Below are 25,019 nucleotides of genomic sequence, written 5' to 3'. Positions count from 1 at the left end.
TCTAATATATTTGTTCGCTCATGACAAGTGTAGTTACAGAAATTTTGTGTGTGTGTGTGTGTGTGTGTGTTTTTTTAGGGTTTTTATTTTCACTTGATGTTGTTGTTGCTCTGCATTTTCATGGGGATTTTCGTGCCTTTGAGATGGATATCTGTCCCTAACATAGCTCGTGTGTTAAGCTTCGAGAAAATTGGGTTAGATTTAGAACTAAGTTCGTTCAATTTCATATCAAAGTTCTTTCGAAAAGGCGACATCTGTTAGGATACATATGTAGAATATATTCAAAGTGGTAAAGGGTATCATATAGTCTTTGTTTTGCCTCAACAAAAGATTTAAGACACATACATTTTATTAATTTGTCTCTTTGGAGACTTAAAGCCTAACAAAAGACTTAAGACCCAAACTCGTGCCAATGAAAGCTATGTGGGAAGTCAGCGTTTTTTCTCTCTCACTCTCTCTCTCTCGCTCGTTCCTTTTTTAATCACTTCATCACTTTGTGGTCGTTAACAAATTGTTTTTTGTTATTAATGTCAAATGCAAGACAATAAAAAAAGAAGAAGCACTGGGGGTAAGCTTTACATTCCGTGTGGTTTATTTTATTTTTTCTTTTCTCAATGACTGGAAGTCAAATCACATTTTCAAACCAATTATTGTCGAACCATCAATCATGTTGGTTAAACAAAAAAGTAAATAAATACATACATACTGATATCTATAGAGATATATATTGTCTTTGAGCCAGGTCATAGTAGTTAGCATGTTGTTGTTTTTTTTATCAATTTTGGTATTTGTTGTTATTTTTGTTCGGTGTAGTGCGTTTGGCGGTGTTTAAGCTTTTGCCTTACCTCGTCTGTGGCCAAGGCTATTAACGGATATGGTAAATAAGTTTTTGGCTACCAAAACAAAAAGTACTGCTGGTATGTAGGGGTATGTATGTAAATAGCGTATGTGACTATGTGACGCGTTAATAGAAGAAATGCAAAAATGAAATACTTGAGGCTTCACTTAACAGCTTAGCCTTCAGTGAATGTGTGTTGGCTGGCTGACTGACTGGCTGTGTTGGCCAGTCGTAATTTGGACAAATGTATGTTTACCCTCAAGTATTGCATTAATGCTAAATAAAGATATGAAAAATAGAAAACAAATGAAAAATGTGTAAAGAAAACAAAGATAGGCAGCCAAACGAAAAATATGGTAAAAAAAATTGTTTTGGAATTTTTTCGATTTCAGTAAAAAAGAAAAAAAAAATTAAAAAAAAAATCCCACAAAGCGAAAGTTCTATTGTTAAATTTGAATCATTGCCGATTTGTCTATTCGGAAATTTAAACAGGCGCCCTGTCACAACAATGCCGTAAAATCCACTTGACAAGGTGTTGAAGGAGTTGAGCCGCAAATTGCTAGTTGCGGAATATTTTGTTGTTGTTGTTGATAAAATCAATGCGAAAAGATGAAAGAAAAAAAATTAATTATAAATTAATAGATTTGATAAATGAGGTTTGATATATGTTCGAACAAGACATTATGTTTTTTTCGCGATGTGTTTAATGACTATGGCGGGGAGATAACAAACCATAAATTAAATAACGATTAAAGGGTGTTGTCATTATGTCACAAAGTGTGTTAATGTCCACAAAATAACAAATACAAAAAAAAAAAAGTTAATAAGTAAATAATTAAAAAATATATATAGTAAAACCAGTGAGCGGAGCAGTATAGTCGGATGGGGCCGATCATATGATACCCTATACAACTTCCACGAAAGTCCAACTTTCGCGATATTTGCAACCTCTTGGCCGACTAGAGGTCAACAAATATTACTAATATTCAGTACAGCCCTTCTAAATACCTTGCCCAGATTTGCTTCAACCTTTGTGTTGTGAAGTTCGGCTATCACTTATGGCCTACAGATCGAAATTACACAAACAATTAAATTTTCGTGCCACTTCATCCCAAAATTATAATCTAATCATCACCGAAAATTATAGACCATATTTCACTCTGTGCCAAATCCTGGAAAAAAACCCACAAAAAACACATCGACACATTCCATCTATTCGTCGACTATAAAGCCGCATTCGACAGCCCTATCCGTTCAGAGGCGTATAAAGCCATGTCTGCGTTTGGCATTCTTGCAAAATTAATTCGGCTATGCAGGATAACTTTAACAGGCACAAGATCAGCAGTTAAAGACGGAAAGGACCTCTCGGAGCCCTTTAATATCGAACGAGGATTCAAACAAGGTGACAGTTTGTCGTTAACATCCTGCTGGAAAAGGTCATACGAGTGGCAAAAGTGAATAGAAATGGCACTCCGTACCCCAAACAACACATGTTACTCGCCTACGCCGCCGATGACATCGACATAATGGGTCGAACATTGAGAGCGGTAACAGCCACCTTTCAAATTTAGAAGGAGTCTGCCAAAGTGGGTCCGACAGTAAACGGCAAGAAGACCAAGCTGATGGTATCAACGCGCAAGACGTCCAGTAGACTCGCACCAACTGTGGAACTAGAGAACTACAGCTTCGAGGTAGTCAAAGATTTTATATACCTTGGTACCGCCAAAACCAACACGAATGGCATCAGTTTTGAAATTCGGAGAAGGATTGTGATGGCCAACCGATACTATTATGGTCTGAGCAAACAACTCAAAAGCAAGGCCGCCACCTCCCGCCAGACCAAACTTACACTCTACAAGACGCTGATACTACCCGTGCTGTTATACGCATCTGAAGCATGGGTACTTACGCAAACAGATGAGGCAGCTCTTGGAATGTTTGAGAGGAAAATTCTCCGAAAGATCTATGGGCCGATCTGCGTTGACGGTGAATATCGCCGTCCAATGAACCATGAGTTGTACCAGCTATTCTCGGACATCGACATTGTTAGACACGTATTGAGCTGCAGCGACTACGTTGGCTAGGTCATGTTGTGAGAATGGATGAAAATGTCCCAGCCCAGAAGGCATATAAAAGCGAACCAGTTGATGGTTCACGCAGAAGGGGAAGGCGAAGAATACGTTGGAAAGCTCAAGTCGAAGATAACATCGCCGAAAATGGTCTTTCAAATGGGAAAAACAGCGCAAAAGACCGACGCGCCTGGAAATCTTTTCCAAGCTCGGTTTATGGAACGAAAGTTCTGTCACAAGCCAGCTAAGTATGTAAGTAAGTCCTTGACCATAACTGGATCCTTATGGAAAACTTCAAAGCGATCAGCGTTATATTTCTGTCCTCTAGTGTGGTAATGGTTTATTAAATAATATCTGAATACGTAAGCACCTGTAAATATTTACGTGTAACTCCCACATCCGAGTACATAGAACAATATAATTGGTACTAACTTAAAGATCAACCAATCCTCTTGGATATGATATCAACTCCTCGATTCTATGTCCGTCAGGAGTAAATATATAGAAGCCATAGAATACAATTTTAATCATTATTCACACAAAAGTCAGGGTCCATTTGACCCGCTAAATATTGACCGATTTTTATCAAAACAGGCATGCTTATTCTTTGGTCCGATCCCCTTCTCTTTGTACAAACTTTTGGATCTGCACAAAGCTAGAATACCCTGACAATATAGTTGTGTAGGGTATAAAAAATCCACGACTATATTAGGACCTATAAGATATATTTTCAAAAAATTCATACATCTTTTTTAATTTCTTTATTCCGAAATTAAAAAAATAATGATAATTACGAAAAAATTCTTTAAGGAAATATGTAAACAACATTTTAATTTTTCCACTTGAAAAAAAATTCTTAACTACAGCAACAACTTCTTAACCAACCAGCATTTAATGTTTACAACAAGTTGTTTTTGTTTTTCTTAAAAGAACTTAAATACCTTGCCTCTATTCTGAAATTATTTGCTGTGTTTGGCTTGGTAGTTGACTGGCTAATTGCAATTGCCCAAAACAATTACGTGTTGGAGAAAAAAAAAAACATTACACACAATCGTTAGATTCTTAATAACCTTGGCAATGATTTTGCGTTTATTGCCAAGCTGGCCTTCGAGGCCAATTTTGTAAATCATTCTAGTTTGTTTAGAGACTTGAAGGCCAAATACATAATTGAATGTGGTGTTTTGTGGTATGGATTTAGGAAAAAAACTAAAATGAATGAGGAAAAATAAAATCGGATATTACAAAGTTTATATTTTTTAATGATACTTTATAAGAATAGTGGGGACATTTTAAAAAGAAAATCATTTGATATTTTAAAAGAAATATATATTTTTCGAACATATAAAAAATATTTGTCAAGAATAAAAATCCAGGTATTAAAAATATACAGACAGCCGCAGCTCATTCGTATAAGAAATAATAAGACACGACACGGTGCTGCGCAGCTCGTCTGTACTCTAAATAAAATATGACACGATATCTAATTCCTTTTTTTTCCAAAATCCGTTCCGTAATCTTCCGTTTTCTTAAGCAGGTGTATAGATTCTGCCATGCTAAACTGTAGGATTTCTTCTGGCTTGTGCTTTTCGTAGTTATCTGTTTCTAACTCATGTTTTTTTTTCTCCAGTGGACTGTCTCCATCATTGCATTTTTTGTAACTAAATTCCCTCCATAGTGAGGGTTTGCCGGGCGCATCAAAATATCGTTGGAAGATTCCAGTTTATTATGCAGCACCTCATTTACATCAGAGTATATGTCGGCCATACGATTCAATTCAATAAAGAACATATCTTCAGAAAACTTCACATTTGAAACTTTTGGAATGAACTTTCTGATTATTATATTCCATCTCTTCAGATATTCCATCCCGGTTAGGGCTTTCTTTTTCGACATTTTGGGCAAATCACTTTTCAGGTCGTCACATCTGCTAATCATATAGTCGGCTTCGTTGTATATTTCCTCCAATGCAAAATCATACGTAGTGGAGTTCTTGGGGGTAAATCGGACAATAGAGTTCCAGACAATCTCTCTTGATACCATCCACTTCCTGTACGATGGTTTCACACATTTGGGTCACCTGCTCCAGTTCTGAATTTACTCCTTCATCATTGATTTCGGATGCAAGTTGCTTCAGTTCAGCCAACTTATCGTTAATAATCTTAACCCATTCCTTTAGTAGACCTTTTGGCTGGAAGGGTATTCTCTCCGTTAAATATGCACATATGGCGTTTAACTCCTGTGCGTCCCGATTAAACGGCCTGTCCATTCTCCTTCTCATCAAGTCTTTTTTCCCAATACAAATATTCTGTTCGAAGGATTTTGAACATGCTGACGACTGGCAAGTGAGGAAAACATTACAAAAAAGTTATTAAAAATATTTCAGATCGGTCGAATTTCGGCTTGAATTTTTTTTTAAATATTTTTATAGTCCAACTTCAAGCATGGATTTTATTAAAAATATTTTTATGGGGCCCGCTTCAAGCGTAGATTTTATTATTTTTTTCAGACTGATTCTAAGGCATGGCTTTTTTAAATGAATATTTTTCTATGCTAATTTTTATACCCTCCACCATAGTATGGAGGGTAAATTAATTTTGTCATTCCGTTTGTAACTCATCGAAATATTCATTTCCGACCCTATAAAGTATATATATTCTTGATCAGGGTAAAAATCTAAGACGATCTAGCCATGTCCGTCTGTTTTAATAATGCTATCTTCTGAAGGAATTGAAATAGGGTGCCGCAATTTTGCATAGAGTTGTCTTTTGTCTGCAGGCAGGTCAAGTTCGAAGATGGGATATATCGGTCCACGTTTAGGCATAGCTCTCATATAAGGGTACCCCCAATTTTCGGTATTTCGGGGTTCTTGAGCGCGTTTTTCTACCGAATGCTTTATTCGGCAATTTAGGGTTCTTGAGATCGTTATTTATCCAAACTCGCTGAAATTTGGTACATTGGATTCCAATTGGGTACACTAAATGTCTCCACTAAAAAAAAATTATAAATATAGGTGCACTTTTTCTGGTAGCCCCCATGTAACGGTTCCTCCTAATTTTTAGCATTTTAGGTGTATTGATCGAATTTTTCCACCGAATTGTCTGTAATTTGGTATTTTGAGTTCTTAATAGGTACCAAATCTCTCCACAAACAATTATGAATATAAATCCATTTTTTGTATAGCCCCCATATAAGGGTACACCCATTTTTCGGTATTTTGGGGGGTTTTGAGCGCGTTTTTCTACCGAATGCGTTGCATTTCGGTAATTTGTAGTCGTATATGGTAACAAATCTCTCCACCAAAAATTATTAATATTCGCCCCCTTTTTGGGGTAGTCCCCATATACCCTACACAACTATGTTGTCAGTTTGTAACGCCGCGAAATATTGGTCCTAGACACACCTTTAAGTATACCGATCGTCATATCTCGACTAGCTGAGTCGATATAGACATGTGTGTCCGTCCGTCCATCTGTCCATTATAATTTGTAAGCACGATACAGGCCACAGTTATGGACCAATCTTCACGAAATTTTGCATGTAGGATGGGTTCTGGTCAATGAAGGCCCCTATTGATTTTGGTAAAGATCGGTTAATATTTAGGGGATGAAATGAACCAAAAACTTTATATTGGTCTAATTTTCTGGTCGCTCCAGAGGCCGCAAATGTGACCCAAACACAGCCAAAGGGACCGGGCAAAAAAATAAGCACGCATGTTTTGATACAGATCGGTCAATATTTAGCGGGTCAAATCGACCCTGAATTTTGTGTGAAAAATGACAAAATTTTTATTTTATAGCGTAAAAATGTACTCCTGAAGGGTATAGACCAGAGGGTTTGATAAAATATCCAAAAGGAGTGGTTGAGCTTTAATTTGATACTAATTATATTGTCGTATGTTCTTGGATGTGGGAGTTACACAGGCGCTTACGTATTCAGATATTATTTAGTAACCCATTACCACACTGATCGCTTTACATTTTCCATAAGGATCCAGGACAACGCCTACGTCAAGGACCACGCCTATAATTTTCGATGATGATCAGATAATAATATTGGGATGATGTAGACCAAAAACTTATTTTTTTGTGTTTTTTTTTTTTGAGTTGATCTACAGGCCACAATTGAAAACCGAATATCACAACAAAACCCACGGTAAAGGGAATCCGGACAAGTAATTAGAAGGGCTGTACTGAATATTAGTAATATTCTGAAAATATGTCAGTGTAAAGAAGAGGTGCTGTTGACCTCTAGTCGGTCAAAAGGGTGCGAATATCGCGAAATATTGCCCAAGCTCAGAACCTTAGAAGTTGTTTAGGGTATCATATGGTCGGCCCCGTCCGACTATACTGCTCCGCTCACTGGTTTAAAATTATTTTTATGTTATAATATGTTTTTTTAACTAGATCTTATTATGAATATTTTTTAAGGGTCCCTTAAGGCGTAGATTTCATTAAAAATATTTTTAGAGTAGCGCTTAAGACGGATTGATTTTTTATGCAAATATTTTTATAGTCCCTAAATATGGGACTATAAATATTTAATAAAAATATTTTTATAGTGGGTGTTAAGTCGTGATCTAATTAAAAATATATTTTGAGTGACCCATAAGGCGCGGATTTTATTAAAAAATATTAAAAATATTTTAGATAGGTCCTTAAGGCTTAAATTTTTGTAATATTTTTATAGTCCACCTTCAATCGTGGATTTTATTAAAAATTTTTTAGTGACCATTCAGGGATTTTATTAAAAATGTTTTTGGATTCATTCTAAGGGTTGGATTTTTTAAAATGAATATTTCTCTATGCAAATTTGTTTACAACAGAAATCTAATATATTTTCTTATTGCAAAATTCACTCTGTCATACAAATGCCGCTCGTTTCTTAAGTCTTTTGTTTAGTTTCGTTTTTAAAGATATAAAACACTTTCTAGTCTACCGTTTACCGATTTTATTTCTAACACAAAATTTTAAGATGAATGACATAGTAATTAAATTCTACAGCATCTTAAAGCATAAAATTATTTTTTATGATTTCTGTTTGTGGTTAAATCTATCTCAGATCATTAGAAATCCGGTTTGAAAGAGTTCCTCATTCGAAACAATTTATGTTTTTATTAGAATTGTTTGCCGTTTGTAATTTTTTGTAGAAAACATAAACTAATTATGCCTTTTTGAACCAAAAGCCTATAATAAAAAATATAGAAAAAACGGCAAAAGAAAGTTGTTTTATGTTTTCGAATAACCAAACAACATCTATCAGACAGAATGTCTAACATTACCAATCTGATAGCACTTTCCATTTGTTAAGATGAGTATTTTTTCATTTTATGTTTATAATTAGGAAGGCTGGGATTTAATGACTATTTGAGGATGGAAAATAGAGAATAGGTATAGAATACCTCATTATTATGAGTTCCAAGAATATTTCAATTAGTTATTTTTTCGAATTAAGAAAAATTAGATATAATTTTACTATACAAATCTTTAAAAAGTCTCTTAAGAGAACTTTGCCACTTTCTGTATGTTATACCCTTACTGACATAAAATAAAAATTATTAATAATTTTTGCTCAAAAACTTTTGTAACTTAAATACCCTCCCTCGTATATGACATTCTCCTGAATATGACATGAAATCCTGTTCACGAATTAATCAAGTCATAAGCCGCTGTTGTGCTAGTAAACTTGGTGTATACACTTGATATGACAGCAGGATTTAGTATTTTTTTTTAAACAATCACAAACAAAAGACTTAAGACAGCAACCCGTTGTCATGTGGTTAAAGAAAAAATACTGGCATGAATTAAATTACACAAAGAGAAATTAAATAGTTCTCAATACGTGGATGACATAAACAATTGTTTTAGAGTAGCATTTTAGGCATAAATTTTATTAAAACATTTTTATAATCCACCACCATTTTTATAAAAATATTTTTTAGTCGTGGTTTTTTATTAAAAATATTATAACCCAACATCAAGGCGTCGATTCTATATAAAAATATGTTTTATAGCCTAACAAGATGGCGTGGATTCTGTATAAAAATATTTTTTATAGCCTAACAAATATTTTTCATAGAATAACAAGAAGGCTTTTATAACAAATAATTTTATAGCCCAACATAAAGGCGTAGATTTAAAAAAAATGTAAATCGTGGAATTGTTCACCTTTAGACTTAGATTTTATTAAAAATATTCCTATAGCCTATCAACAAGGTGTGGATTTTATTAATAATATTTTTTATACATCCTTTACTTAGCTGGCTTGTTACAGAACGGTTGTTCCATAAGCCGAGCTTAAAAATGGTAGCTTAAAAAAGATTTTCCAATTTGAAAGACTACGTTCCAAGATGTTGTGGTCTACTTGGCCTTTCCGTCTAATTCGTGGCCTTCCCTTTCTTCGGGAACCATCAGTAGGCTCGCTTTTATATGCATTTTTAGCTGGTGCATTCTCATTCATTCGCACAACATCGCCTAGCCACCGTAGACGCTGCAGCTCAATACGACTGACTATGTCGATGTCCGCGTATAAATTTTAAAGCTCGTGGTTCATTCGACCATCGACGCAGATCGGCCCGTAGATCTTTCGGAGAATTTTTCTTTCAAAAACCCCAAGAGCTGCCTCATCTGCTTGCGCAAGTACCCATGCTTCAGATTCATATAACAGCACGGGTAGTATCAGCGTCTGGTAAAGTGTGAGTGTGGTCTGGCGGGAGGTGGCCTTGTTTCTAAACTGCTTACTTAGATCATAGTAGCATCTGTTGGCCATCACAATCCTTCTCCGAATATCAAAACTGATGTCATTCGTTTTATTTATGGCGGTACCAAGTTCCACAGTTGGTCTGAGTCTACTGGACGTCTTGCGCGTTGATACTATCAGCTTGGTCTTCTCGCCGTTTACAGTCAGACCCACTTTGGCAGACTCCTTCTCAATTTGTTCAAAGGTGGCTGTTACCCCGCCCAGTGTTCGACCCATTATATCGATGTCATCGGCGTATGCGAGTAACATGTGTTGTTTGGTGTACAGGGTGCCATTTCACAGTTCACCTTTGCCTCTCGTATGACCTTTTCCAGCAGGATGTTAAAAAGATCACACAACAAACTGTCACCTTGTCTGAATCAAATATCGTTCGGTATTGAAGGGCTCCGATAGGTCCTTTCCGACATTAACTGCTGACCTTGTGCCACTTAAAGTTATTCTGCATAGCCGTACTAATTTTGCAGGAATGCCAAACGCAAACTATCCTCTGAACGGATAGGGATGTCGAATGCGGCTTTATAGTCGACGAATAGGACGAATGTATCGATGTGTTTTTCGTGGGTCTTTTCCAGGATTTTATGCAGATTGAAAATCTGGTCAGTGGTGCATTTGCCAGGTCTGAAGCTGCATTGGTATGGTCCAATAAAGTTATTGATCATTGGCTTCAGTCGTTCACATAGTACGCTGGATAGCACTTTACATGCAATGGGAAGAAGGCTAATTCCTCTTTAGTTGGTACATGTCGTCTTGCCTCCTTTTTTGTGCACGGGACACAGGATGCTGAGGTTCCAATCATTGGGCATGCATTCCTCTGGTCAAATTGTACTAATCAGCTGGTGCATGCTCCTGACCAGCATCTGACCACCAGTCTTGAATAGCTCGGCATGTAATCCATCGGCACCTGCTGCTTTATTGTTCTTGAACCGATTAATTGCTTTTATGACCTCATCTTGGCTAGGTGGTATACACACTATACCATCATCTCTTATTGGTTCTGGGGTATCCTCTTCACCGCCACTATTTGATACAAGAAGCTTTTCAAAGTGATCCTTCCAGATTCTCAAACGCTGTCTGTATTTGTCACCAGGTTTCCTTCTTCATCTCTACAGGATCTCTACAGGATGATGTGACTGCACCAAAACCTTCGGTTTGGTGTTTTACCCGTTGGTAGAATTTTCGGACTTCATTTTGACTCTTGTACATCTCGATTTGCTCACGCTCTCGTTTTTTCTTGTTCTTTCTTCATTTTCCTGAAAACACGTCTCTCCTCTCTCCTTTTCTCCCGATAATTCTCCATCACATTACGTGTTGCTACTGTCTGCAGGGTTGCCGTATGTATACGCTGTGTTTTTCACATGAGTAACATTACGAAACTCCTGATCGTACCAATATAATATTTTTTATAGCCTATCAAAAAGGCTTGGATTTTACTAAAACTATTTTAAGAGTGGTCCTTAAGACGTCGATTTTACTAAAACTATTTTTAGTGCCCAACTTGGTTTTCTTTTTTTTTTGAAAAAAAAAAAAATTAAAGACCAGTGGTTTAGAGTTAAAAAAACCTAAAGGCACAAACTTTTATTATTTTCGTGTAAAAAAAAATATTACAACAATGCCTACAACTTTCTGTGTGTGTATTAAACAAAAGATTTTAGACATAAACATCAATTTGAAAGATGCCCTCTTTAATTTCATCGGAAAAAAATAATAGCTTTAATCCATAAAACGTGACAATACGTCACGTGTTGTGTAGACAGATTGGTTTACAAGCTGAATATCACGAATAAAAAATAAGAAAAGAAAATGTGAAGACGGAACTTTAGAAATTGAGATGTTAACAATATTTGGTAGGCTTTATTTTGGAAACGTGAAGAGGAAATAATGGAAAATAATTTCGGAAAAAATATTGGGAAATAAAAATTTCGTCTGGGACCTTAAAAATGATCGAAGAACATACAAAAGAATTTCTATAAACTTTAAAAATAATGGGAATTCCCTTCTTAATTTGGTCTGTTTCAGTACTTTCTTAATAGTAAATCTAGTAAAAGGGAAACATTTCAAAATCGCCTCAGAGTACAAAATAATTTGAAAAGTTCGGGAACGCAAATCTAGTAAATGACAAAATTAGATGGCAATACTTCAAAATCAACATAACAGCCAATCAGAAATAGGCATTCCTGTCTACCATTTTAACTCGACCAAATTTCTCGAGTAAAAAAATTACAAAGAGAACGCCGTTTTGTTTTGTGCTCTCTTAAATTTGATTCAACGTTTTACCAGTTTTGTGAGTTGAGGAACGATTTTCCAGTAAAAAGTTGCAAAACTAGTAAAATTAGGCGATTCTTTTAGGTTCTGGAACGGAACTATTCTTATCAAATATTTCATTCCATTATTTTTAATTTCCAAAAAGAAAAAATTCGCACCCACAACTTTCACAAAAACTACCAAATTCAAACATCATTAATTGTCACACTTTTTATTGCTAATTTGGGTATTTTAAGCAACAAATTACGTTAATAATTTTAATGAAGCTCCCGGTGTTTACCAAAAAATATGGAAAAAATTCGTAACCTCTGCTGGTTTCTTATAATAATAAAAAAAATATAATTGTTGTTAATTTCCCGCAGTCGTCTTCAATACTGGAAATGTGGTAATTATTTCCGTGTCTTTGCCATTTAAGTACATTTTAGTCATAGAAAAAAACCCCACCCTGATGTTTATTATTAGTGTATTAAATAAAATTACTGTGTAATAAAGCTCGATAAAAAAATCAAAGATTTTTACCAAAAAATCGTTGGTTTGTTTGTCAAGAAAAAATTTAACAATTTAACATCCTGGCCTACATAAATTTTTGAAAAAAGTAAAAAAAAACTCTATGCTCCATTTGCTTGATTAAATTAGTTAAATCAATCCCTGAAAGTAGACATTCTACAACAAGTCTAGGGTAAATTTTTAATTAAAAAATATTTAGAAAAAAAATCAAAACTACATTCATGTCCAAAATTTATTATTTAGAAATCTATGCTCTGTCAGCTTTTGTAAAACTATTCTAGGGTATACTATTATTCTAGGGTATACCTTATTGCCTTGAGGTCTTTGAAAAAATATTCCTCAAAAAATTTACAATTTACTGGTTTTGAAAAATATATTCTTTAAAAATTCTGCGCAGAAAAAATATTCTTTAAAAAATCTACGCCCTGGTAGTCTCAGTTTGATATCTTAACTAATATTTTTTTAAAAATATCCCTTCTATTCTGGCCCACAAAATATTTTTTGAAAACTCTACGTTTTCTTAATAGTTTCAGAAAAAATATTCTTTATATTCTGGCTATAAAAAATTCTACTCAAAAAAAAAAAAATAATATTTTTTAACAAATCTCTTGTCCGTTAACTAAGAGTTTTTAGAAAGTTTTTAGTTGCAGAAAAGATATTATTTCTTGGTCTCAGGAAAATTTGTATTTTAAAAATCTACGCCTTGTGGTATTATTTAAAAAATCCTCGCTTGAATAGTCACAAAATATATTCTTTAAAAAAACTTTGAATGAATAGTCCCAAAAATATTCGTAAAAAAAAACTACGCATGTGCTAATATCTGAAAAATATTCTTTAAAAACTCTACGCCTATGCTAGCCCTTGAAAACATATTTATTAACAAATTTAGGTTTTATTGTTCATAGGAAAATATTTTTTAAAAAATCTACGCATAAGCAAGTATCTGAAAAAATACCTTTAAAAAATCTACGCCTTCTTGGTCTCTAAGAAAATGTTCTTTAAAAAATCTACGACTTCTTGGTCTCTAAGAAAATGTTCTTTAAAAAATCTACGCCTTTGTTGTCCCAGAAAAAATATTCTCTAAAACATCAACTCCTTGGTAGTCCCAGATAAATTATTCTCTCAAAAATGTTGACCTCAAAAAATATTCTTCAAAAATCTACGCAAAAAAATAGTATTCTTTAAAAAATTTACTCCATAGTAGTCCCAGAAAAAATATTCGTTAAAAAATCAACACCTTAACAGTACCAGAATCTACGCCTATGCTAGTCCCATATAAATATTCTTCAAAAAATCTGCGCCTATTCTAGTGCCAGAAAAAAATATTCTTTAACAAATATACGCCTATTTAACTTCCAAAAAAAATAGCCATTAAGCAATATAAGCTCTACTGGTCCAGGAAAAAATATTCTTTAAAAATCTACGCTAGAATAAGCCCCTGAAAAAAATATGTTTTAAAAAAATCTACACCTTAGTAGTACCAGAAAAAGTATTTAAAAAGACTACGTATTATTGGTCAAAGGAAAAATATAGTTAAAAAAATCTACGTATTATTGGTCAAAAAGTTCTTAAAAAATCCATGCTCTACTCTTTGCTGAAAAATATACGCCCTACGGATCCCCGAAAAAAAAAATAATCTAATCCTATGCTAAACAATATTGCCAAACAGAGAAAAACACTCCTGACTCATTACAAAATTGAGCCAATATCACTCAATTACAACAAGTTGGCGCTAAAACCTATGAGCGAAAATTCAAAACCCCCCCAAAAAACCTGCAATGAATGAAAATGCAAACAAACGGCAAGAAATAGAAACAAAAAAGCAAAAATAAAAAAAACTTCCAACACGTTGTGCAAAATAACAAGTTTATTTTTTTTTCTTGATGGAATTTTTTTCCTTAACATTTTTACAAATGAACCATTGCATATGAGCGGGCTGTGAAGCTTACAGGCAGACAGTCACACGGAAATATACAAGCATTTTTTTTGCTCATATCAATGGCCAGTAAAGGCCATTCGCCGGCTACTATATACGTATATTTTTTTACATATTCCGACTGACCGTAAATGTAGGTCAGTATGACAAATCTTGGGTAGCACCACGAAAAAAAAGGATTACAATAAAAAATAAAATTGAAGAAAAAAACAAAACTTGAAATAATAATGGAAGTGATTATTTGATATCAACAGCTGTTGTTTGGGTCTTGTTTCTTTCATTTCTTGTGGAAATAAAATTATGAATATAAAACAGTCGATGAATGGCAATAATTGAAATAAAATTGTAATAATTTGTTAATAATGAAAGGTATTGGAAACATAAAATCATGGGAATGGGTTCACCAATGAAGGTATTTGAAGTGAGTGGTGATTTGAATATGAAATCATTTTCCTTTCAATTATTTTCTTTAAAGCTCTCAATAATATATTTGAAAAAATCTGGGCTTTACAAGCCTCTAAAAATTTTTTTCTAAAAATCTACGCTAGTCCCTATGAATATTTTATTATATTAAATTCTATGCTAGATCCTAAAAATATTTAAAAAAAATCTACGCATTCTCTGTTCCCTGAAAACTTTTTTTAAATAAAATAAAATTTTTGAAAGCTTGTCAGATTCTAATTTGCAGATTATTTTTAAATATTTTAATTTTAAGATATCAGATAGATGTGCGGATTTTGAAAACGAAAAAAAAGAAAATCTGAAGAACCTTGGACCTTGTTCGAAATCTAAAGTACAAACTATCATCCATAGGTAATTATCATCTCCAATTTCTTTCGAGAAGCACGAACCCCAATTCGATATATCAATGAATGAATGACTCAAACTGATAAAAGTGATCGCGTGTTTCTCGTCTCTTCTTTTTTTTTTTGTAACTAATAACCTTTGATTAATTTCTCCGCACATGGACCCATTGAATAATCTATGTTATTATGTCATAAGCAATATGCAAATTTTTTTACAACGGTGCGAAATATTTTTTCGCATAGCTAATTAGCCGCAAGAGGCTGACTTGAAAGTGATGCCATTCGGCAATTATGACAGCTTGATAAACAAATATCTCGATGGAGAGATATTTAGAAAATAATAATAGGCCATAAATGGCTATGACAAGACTACAAAGAAATTTTGAAGAGACAAATTGGAGGCAAACACGAATTTGTTAATGATATTCGAAGAGGTTCGTTATGGAAGTTTTGGGGAAATCTGAAAAGTATCTCTAAAAAAATATTCGCCTTCTTGGCCATTATGAAAATATTCTTTAAAAAATCTACGCCTTGTTGGTCTTTGAAAAAATATTCTTTAAAAAATCTACGCCTTGTTGGTCTTTGAAAAAATATTCATTAAAAAATCTACGCCCTGTTGGTCTTTGAAAAAATATTCTTTAAAAAATCTACGCCTTGTTGGTCTTTGAAAAACTGTTCTTTAAAAAATCTACGCCTTTTTGGTCTTTGAAAAAATATTCTTTAAAAAATCTACGCCTTCTTGGCCTCTATGAAAATATTCTTTAAAATATCCCCGCCTTCTTGGCCTCTATGAAAATATTCTTTAAAATATCCCCGCCTTCTTGGCCTCTATGAAAATATTCTTTAAAATATCCCCGCCTTCTTGGCCTCTATGAAAATATTCTTTAAAAAATCTACGCCTTGTTGGCCCCAAAGAAAATATTCTTTAAAAAATCTACGCCTTCTTGGCCTCTATGAAAATATTCTTTAAAAAATCTACGCCTTCTTGGCCTCTATGAAAATATTCTTTAAAAAATCTACGCCTTCTTGGCCTCTATGAAAATATTCTTTAAAAAATCTACGCCTTCTTGGCCTCTATGAAAATATTCTTTAAAAAATCTACGCCTTCTTGGCCTCTATGAAAATATTCTTTAAAAAATCTACGCCTTCTTGGCCTCTATGAAAATATTCTTTAAAAAATCTACGCCTTCTTGGCCTCTATGAAAATATTCTTTAAAAAATCTACGCCTTCTTGGCCTCTATGAAAATATTCTTTAAAAAAATCTACGCCTTCTTGGCCTCTTTGAAAATATTCTTTAAAAAATCTACGCCTTGTTGGTCTTTGAAAAAATATTCTTTAAAAAATCTACGCCTTGTTGGTCTTTGAAAAAATATTCTTTAAAAAATCTACGCCTTCTTGGTATTTGAAAACATATTCTTTAAAAAATCTACGCCTTGTTGGTCTTTGAAAAAATATTCTTTAAAAAATCTACGCCTTAGTTGTCCTCAAAAAATATTCTTTAAAAAATCTACGCCTTAGTTGTCCTCAAAAAATATTCTTTAAAAAATCTACGCCTTAGTTGTCCTCAAAAAAATATTCTTTAACAAATCTACGCCTTAGTTGTCCTCAAAAAATATTCTTTAAAAAATGTACGCCTTAGTTGTCCTCAAAAAATATTCTTTAAAAAATCCACGCCTTCTTGGCATCTAAGAAAGTATCTACGCCTTGTTGATCTTTGAAAAAATATTCTTTGAAAAATCTACGCCTTGTTGATCTTTGAAAAAATATTCTTTGAAAAATCTACGCCTTGATATGGCCTTGAAAAAATATTCTTTGAAAAATCTACGCCTTGTTGGTCTTTGAAAAAATATTCTTTAAAAAATCTACGCCTTGTTGGTCTTTGAAAAAATATTCTTTGAAAAATCTACGCCTTGTTGGTCTTTGAAAAAATATTCTTTAAAAAATCTACGCCTTGTTGGTCTTTGAAAAAATATTCTTTAAAAAATCTACGCCTTAGCTGTCCTCAAAAAAATATTTTTTAAAAAATCTACGACTTGTTGGTCTTTGAAAAAATATTTTTTAAAAAATCTACGCCTTGTTGGTCTTTGAAAAAATATTCTTTAAAAAATCTACGCCTTGGCTGTCCTCAAAAAATATTCTTTAAAAAATCTACGCCTTAGCTGTTCTCAAAATATTCTTTAAAAAATCTACGCCTTAGCTGTTCTCAAAAAAATATTCTTTAAAAAATCTACGCCTTAGCTGTCCTCAAAAAAATATTCGTTAAAGAATCTACGCCTTAGCTGTCCTCAAAAAAATATTCGTTAAAAAATCTACGCCTTAGCTGTCCTCGAAAAAATATTCTTTAAAAAATCTACGCCTTAGCTGTCCTCGAAAAAATATTCTTTAAAAAATCTACGCCTTAGCTGTCCTCGAAAAAATATTCTTTAAAAAATCTACGCCTTAGCTGTCCTCGAAAAAATATTCTTTAAAAAATCTACGCCTTGTTGGTCTTTGAAAAAATATTCTTTAAAAAATCTACGCCTTGTTGGTCTTTGAAAAAATATTCTTTGAAAAATCTACGCCTTGTTGGTCTTTGAAAAAATATTCTTTAAAAAATCTACGCCTTGTTGGTCTTTGAAAAAATATTCTTTAAAAAATCTACGCCTTGTTGGTCTTTGAAAAAATATTCTTTAAAAAATCTACGCCTTGTTGGTCTTTGAAAAAATATTCTTTAAAAAATCTACGCCTTAGCTGTCCTCAAAAAAATATTTTTTAAAAAATCTACGCCTTGTTGGTCTTTGAAAAAATATTCTTTAAAAAATCTACGCCTTAGCTGTTCTCAAAAAAATATTCTTTAAAAAATCTACGCCTTAGCTGTCCTCAAAAAAATATTCGTCAAAGAATCTACGCCTTAGCTGTCCTCAAAAAAATATTCGTTAAAAAATCTACGCCTTAGCTGTCCTCGAAAAAATATTCTTTAAAAAATCTACGCCTTAGCTGTCCTCGAAAAAATATTCTTTAAAAAATCTACGCCTTCTTGGTCTTTTAAAAAATATTCTTTAAAAAATCTACGCCTTCTTGGTCTTTGAAAAAATATTCTTTAAAAAATCTACGCCTTCTTGGCCTCTAAGAAAATATTCTTTAAAAAATCTGCGCCTATTCTAGTGCCTGAAAAATAGTCTTTAAAAAAATCTGCGCCTATTCTAGTGCCTGAAAAATAGTCTTAAAAAAATATACGCCTATTCTAGTCTCTGAAAAAATATTCTTTAAAAAATTTACGCCTTTTAGGTCTTTGAAAAAATATTCTTTTTAAAATATCTACACTTTCTAGGTCTTTGAAAAAGTATTCTTTAAAAAATCTACGCCTTGTTGGTCTTTGAAAAAATATTCTTTCAAAAATCTACGCCTTAGCTGTCCTCAAAAAAATATTCTTTAAAAAATCTACGCCTTAGCTGTCCTCGAAAAAATATTCTTTAAAAAATCTACGCCTTCTTGGCCTCTAAGAAAATATTCTTTAAAAAATCTACGCCTTCTTGGCCTCTAAGGAAATATTCTTTAAAAAATCTACGCCTTATCAGACCCTGAAAAAATATTCTTTAAAAAATATACGCCTTATCAGGACCTGAAAAAATATTCTTTAAAAAATCTACGCCTTATCATGCCCTGACAAAATATTCTTTAAAAAATCTACGCCTTGTTTGTCTTTGAAAAAATATTCTTTAAAAAATCTACGCCTTGTTGGTCTTTGAAAAAATATTCTTTAAAAAACCTACGCCTTGTTGGTCTTTGAAAAAATATTCTTTAAAAAACCTACGCCTTGTTGGTCTTTGAAAAAATATTCTTTAAAAGATCTACGTCTTGTTGGTCTTTGAAAAAATATTCTTTAAAAAGTCTACGCCTTATCAGACCCTGAAAAAATATTCTTTAAAAAATCTACGCCTTATCAGACCCTGAAAAAATATTCTTTAAAAAATCTAAGCCTTATCAGAACCTGAAAAGTTTCTCTTTAAAAAATCTACGCCTTATCCTCTAAAAATATTCTTTAAAAAATCTACGCCTTATCCTCTAAAAATATTCTTTAAAAAATCTACGCCTTATCCTCTAAAAATATTCTTTAAAAAATCTACGCCTTATCAGACCCTGAAAAAATATTCTTTAAAAAATCTACGCCTATTCTAGTCCCTTAAAAAATATTCTTTAATAATCTACGCCTATTCTAGTCCTTGAAAAAATATTCATTAAAAAATCTACGCCTATTTTAGTCTCTGAAAAAGTATTTTTTAAAAAATCTAAACCTATTCTAGACCCTGAAAAATATTTTTTTTAATATCTTTACAAAATTTTTTTAAATATCTTTAAAAAAACTTTTTATATTTTTTATATTTATATTTTTATGTTTTATTTTCTAATTCCATTAAAATTCTTGTTGTAGTTTTTGTTGTTTCATCATTGTATTAGTGTCAAAATTACATTTTTGGTTTCGATTTTCTGCTTTCTTTCCAGAACCCAGCCCCAAAACACCGCCTGCCAGGCCATGAAGGATAAGCGCTGCTGTTGGACCCGTGGCAAAGTTTTGGGTGGTAGTTCGGTATTGAATACCATGTTGTATATACGAGGCAATCGTCGTGACTTCGATCAATGGGCTTCATTTGGCAACCCCGGCTGGAGTTATGAGGAGATTTTGCCATACTTCCGCAAATCGGAGGATCAAAGGAATCCCTACTTGGCTAAGAATAAAAGATATCATGGGACGGGTTAGTAGAGAATGAAATAAATGAACAATTAAATTCAATTTATAAATATAATTTTATTCCAGGTGGCCTTTGGACTGTCCAGGACTCTCCCTACAACACCCCCTTGGGTCCGGCATTTTTACAGGCTGGCGAAGAAATGGGCTATGATATTGTGGATGTAAATGGTGAACAACAGACTGGCTTTGGTTTCTATCAATTCAATATGAGAAGGGGCTCCCGGGCCTCGGCGGCCAAATGTTTCCTGAGACCGGCAAGATTAAGAAAAAATCTTCATGTGGCCTTGTTTTCCCATGTCACCAAGGTTCTGACTCATCCCGAAACGAAAAGAGCCACAGGAGTGCAATTTATACGCAATGGCAAGCTGCAAACGGCCTATGCCACCAGGGAGGTAATACTCTCAGCTGGAGCCATTGGCTCACCTCATCTAATGATGTTGTCGGGAATTGGCCCTGCAGATGAATTACAAAGAGTGGGTCTGCCTTTGGTCCATCACCTCCCTGGTGTGGGGCAAAATCTACAAGATCACATTGCTGTGGGTGGTATTGCCTTCCTTATCGATTATCCCATATCGGTGGTTATGAATCGTATGGTGAACATTAATACCGCATTGCGTTATGCCATTACCGAAGATGGTCCTTTGACTTCAAGTGTGGGCCTGGAAGCAGTGGCCTTTATCAACACCAAATATGCCAATGCCAGTGATGACTGGCCCGATATTAGTTTTATGATGACCTCAGCCTCGGTGATGTCAGATGGTGGTAGCCAGGTTAAGGAGGCTCATGGTTTAACTCAGGAATTCTATGACTATATGTTCGGAGAAGTTAGTAATCGTGATGTGTTTGGTGTCTTCCCCATGATGCTCAGGCCTAAGAGTAGAGGCTTTATGAAATTGGCATCGAAAAATCCGCTGCGCTATCCTCTACTCTATCACAATTATCTCACTCATCCAGATGATGTTAATGTTATGAGGGAAGGTGTTAAGGCCGCTGTCGCCTTGGGAGAAACCAAAGCCATGAAGAGGTTTGGTGCTCGCTTCTGGTCCAAACAGTTACCGAATTGTAAACATTTACCCCACTACACCGATGAGTATTGGAATTGCGCCATACGTCAATATACCATGACCATTTATCATATGTCAGGTACGGCAAAAATGGGACCACCCACAGATCCTTGGGCTGTGGTGGATCCTCAGCTTAGAGTATATGGTGTACCAGGCCTGAGGGTCATCGATGCCAGTATTATGCCGACGATAACAAATGGCAACATTCACGCCCCGGTTATTATGATTGCGGAAAAGGGTGCGGATATGATTAAGGAGCTGTGGTTAAGTCCCACAGAATATCGTAAGAAGAGGAATTTGGAACCCTTGGAGTTACACAATGTCTCCGATACTCTACTGAACTCGCGGGGGACATACACCAATGATTTAAATGAGCAGTCATAGCGCGATGGAGACCTGACACAGTAGTGCAATTTCCAACTAACCCTCATTACATTTCCATTAATTAATTAAATTATTTTGACCAAATTTTTTGTATTGTCTAGCCTAAACAAAATGTTGACCAGTGCTTACCTTGCTAGTTGTTTAAGAATTATTTTTATAAGGATTTTTTATTTTGTTTTTATTTTTTATAATTTTTTATATGATAAAAATAATTATTATTATAGTTTATAGATTTAAAATATGTATATACACACACTTGTATATATAAATAATATATTGAGTCAATTGCAAAGTCTGTTTTAAGTAAAATTTAAGTGATTTTTTGTTAAATAAAGAAGATGAAGAAAATAAATTCAAAAATATTGTTGTCAATAATTTTTAACAAATAATTAATAAATATAAGGCCTAAAAGTACACTCTCTGTCCACAATTAATTGAACGACCTAAAATTATGCTTTAAAAATATTAAATAGAATTTATGAAATGAAATACAGGGTACTTCAAAAACAATCCACACCCTGTTGTCCTAGAAAAAATATTTTTTAAAAACCCATTCTTATGGCTGTCCTGGTCTTAGAAAAAATATTCTTTAAAAATCCACGCTTATGGCTGTCCAAGTCCTCGAAAAAATATTCTTTAAAAAATCTACGCCTTAACTGTCCTCGAAAAAATATTCTTTAAAAAATCTACGCCTTAACTGTCCTCGAAAAAATATTCTTTAAAAAATCTACGCCTTAGCTGTCCTCGAAAAAAAATATTCTCTAAAAAATCTACGCCTTAGTTGTCCTCGAAAAAAATATTCTTTAAAAAATCTACGCCTTAGTTGTCCTCGAAAAAATATTCTTTAAAAAATCTACGCTTTAGCTGTCCTCGAAAAAATATTCTTTAAAAAATCTACGCCTTAGTTGTCTTCGAAAAAATATTCTTTAAAAAAATCTTTATTCTTTAACGGTCTTTTGGTACCTGAAAAAATATTCCTTCAATAAAAAATAAAAAAAAACGTCTAAAATTACGCTTTCCATTACTATTAATTGATGGTCCTAAAAGTATGCTTCAAATATATTAAATATAATTTATTAAATGGAGTACAGGGGGCTTCGGAAACAGAATTTTATAAATCTACACAGGGTTGACCTTCGAAAAAATCGTTAAAGGAATGAAATGCACACCTTTTCAGCTTTGAAATGATTTGTTTAAAAAAGTATTCAAAAAATTATTAATAAATTTTTTTTTTTTTGTTTAGCTTACGTAAAATATATATTTTTAAAAATCTACCAACAGAGCGTAGATTTTTTAAAAAACTATTTTTACCTTAAAATAACATTATTTAAAAAATCGACGGTCTATTGGTTCTTGGAAAAACGTTCTTTAATTAAGTAATGAGAAAACTCTTAAAGGTACGCTCCCCATACAATTAGTTGATGGTTCTAAAAGTATGCTTTAAATATACTCAACCGAATTAAATAAATTACTTACAGGGGCCTTCAAAAATATTAATTTTCAAATTTCAGATGTTGGCCTTCGAAACAAATTGTCTTTAGAAAAATATATTTTTTTGGAAAATCAATTTCATGTTGACCTTAGGAAATGCTTTCTTGAGACCTGGAAAAATATTTCCTAAGAAACTTCGGTCGGTAAAAGTATGCTTTAAATATATTCAACCGAATTAAATAAATTACTTTACAGGGGCCTTCAAAAATATTAATTTCTTTAGAAAAATATTTTTTTGGAAAATCAATTCAATAGGAAAACACCCATGCTTTCTTGAGACCTGGAAAAAATATTTCATAAGAAACTTAGGTCTGTTTGTTCATGAAAAAAGTATTCTATAAAAGTTCTTCCCTCTATTGGACTCTGGTAAAAAATTATTTAAATGTTCAGAAAAAATAGTTGTAAAAAGTGAACGCCTATGATGGCCTTACAAAAAAATCTGCCCTTGAACTGGCCATTGAAAAATGGCTGCTCTTTATAAAATTAATTCTTAAAAAATACAAGCCTCTGATTTTTGAAAAATACATTTTAATTGTTATTTAATTAAAAAATTATTAAAAAAACTAAAACCTGAATTGTTGATTGAAAAAATGAATTTTTAGGCTTTAAAAAATACTTTTTATAAATCAATGTCTCATCTTTTGGTTGAAAAAAATAATTTAAAACCAGTAAGCGGAGCAGTATAGTCGGACGGGGCCATATGATACCCTACACAACTTCCACGAAAATCTAAGTTGTTGTGGTTCTATATTCTGAGCTTGGGAAATATTTCGCGATATTTAAACCCTCAGTACAGCCCTTGTAATTACTTGTCCAGATTCCCTTCATCGTGGGTTGTGTTGTGATGTTCGGCTTTAAATTGTTGTCTATAGATCGACTCGAAAAAAAAAAAAAACAAAAATTAAGTATGTGGTCCACATTATCCAAAAATTTTTATCTGATCATCACCGAAAATTATAGGCGTGGTCTTTTGCAAAAACTGAAACCTTATGGAACATTTCAAAGCGATGGTACATTTTCCGCCCTCAAGTGTGGTAATGGGTTACTAAATAATACGTAAGCACATATAAATATTTAAGTCTTACTCCCACATCCGAGTACATACGAAAATATAATTGGTATCAATTTAAAGGTCAACCATTCATCTTGGATATACTATCATCTTATCGGGTCTATGTATTTCAGGGGTAAATCTATACGCTATAGAATACAAATTTTGTTATTTTTCACACAAAAGTCAGGGACCATTAGACCCGCAAATATTGACCAATCTTTATCAAAACAGACATGCTTATTCCTTGGCCCGATTCCCCTCTCTATGTAAAAATTCGGGATGTTTGGGCCATAGTTGCGGCCTTTGGAGGAAAAACGTTCTTTAATTAAATAATGAGAAAACTCCTAAAAGTACGATCCCCATACAATTTGTTGATGGGTCTAAAAGTATGCTTTAAATATATTCAACCGAGTTAAATAAATTACTTACAGAGGCCTTAAAAAATATTAATTTTCAAGTTCAGGATGTTGGCCTTCGGAACAAATTGTCTTTAGAAAAATATGTAATTTTTTTTTTTTTTTTTGGAAAATCAATTCCTTTTTGACTTTAGGAAAACAGCTATGTTTTCTTGATGCCTGGAGAAATATTCCTTAAAAAACTTCGGTCTGTTGGTTCATGAAAAAAGTAGTCTATAAAATTTCTACGCTGTATTCGACTCTGGAAAAATATTCATTTCAGGAAAATAGATGCAAAAAGTTGGACCTTGGCCATTTCCAAGAGTTTGTAACACCGCGAAATTTTGGTCCTAGACCCACATTTAAGTATACCGATCGTCATATCTCGACCAGCTGAGTCGATCTAGACATGTGTGCCCCTCTGTCCGTCTGTCCATTATAATTTGTAAACACGATATAGGCCACAGTTATGGACCAATCTTCACGAAATTTTGCATATATCGGCCAATATTTAGCTGGCCAAATGAACCTTGACTTTTGTGTGAAAAAGTACAACATTTGTATTCTATAGCGTATATATTTACTCCTGAAGGACATATATCCGAGAAGTTGATAGTATATCCAAGAGGTGTGGTTGACCTTTAAATTGACAGTTACACTTAAATATTTAGAAGTGCTTACGTATTCATATATATTTAGTAACCCATTACCACACTAGAGGGCGAAA

General features: G+C 33.4%; 1 protein-coding gene across 1 annotated transcript in view; it reads left to right on the top strand.

Moving 5' to 3' along the window:
* LOC133326746 (glucose dehydrogenase [FAD, quinone]) overlaps positions 1 to 21,352 on the top strand; it is a 38,208-nt gene extending 16,856 nt beyond the window's left edge. Inside the window, exons 2-3 of the mRNA XM_061535354.1 lie at positions 19,658 to 19,908; positions 19,971 to 21,352. Coding sequence (XP_061391338.1) covers positions 19,658 to 19,908; positions 19,971 to 21,352 — 1,633 coding nt within the window. The remainder of the gene's footprint in view (positions 1 to 19,657; positions 19,909 to 19,970) is intronic.
* Positions 21,353 to 25,019: the final 3,667 nt, after the last annotated feature.

This window comes from Musca vetustissima, unplaced genomic scaffold (assembly GCF_032173495.1).
Source record: "Musca vetustissima isolate MV318-11 ecotype Yass unplaced genomic scaffold, APGP_CSIRO_Mvet_v1 utg20432, whole genome shotgun sequence".
Classification (NCBI taxonomy): Eukaryota; Metazoa; Arthropoda; class Insecta; order Diptera; family Muscidae; genus Musca; species Musca vetustissima.
This window is presented reverse-complemented; position numbering and strand designations above follow the sequence as displayed.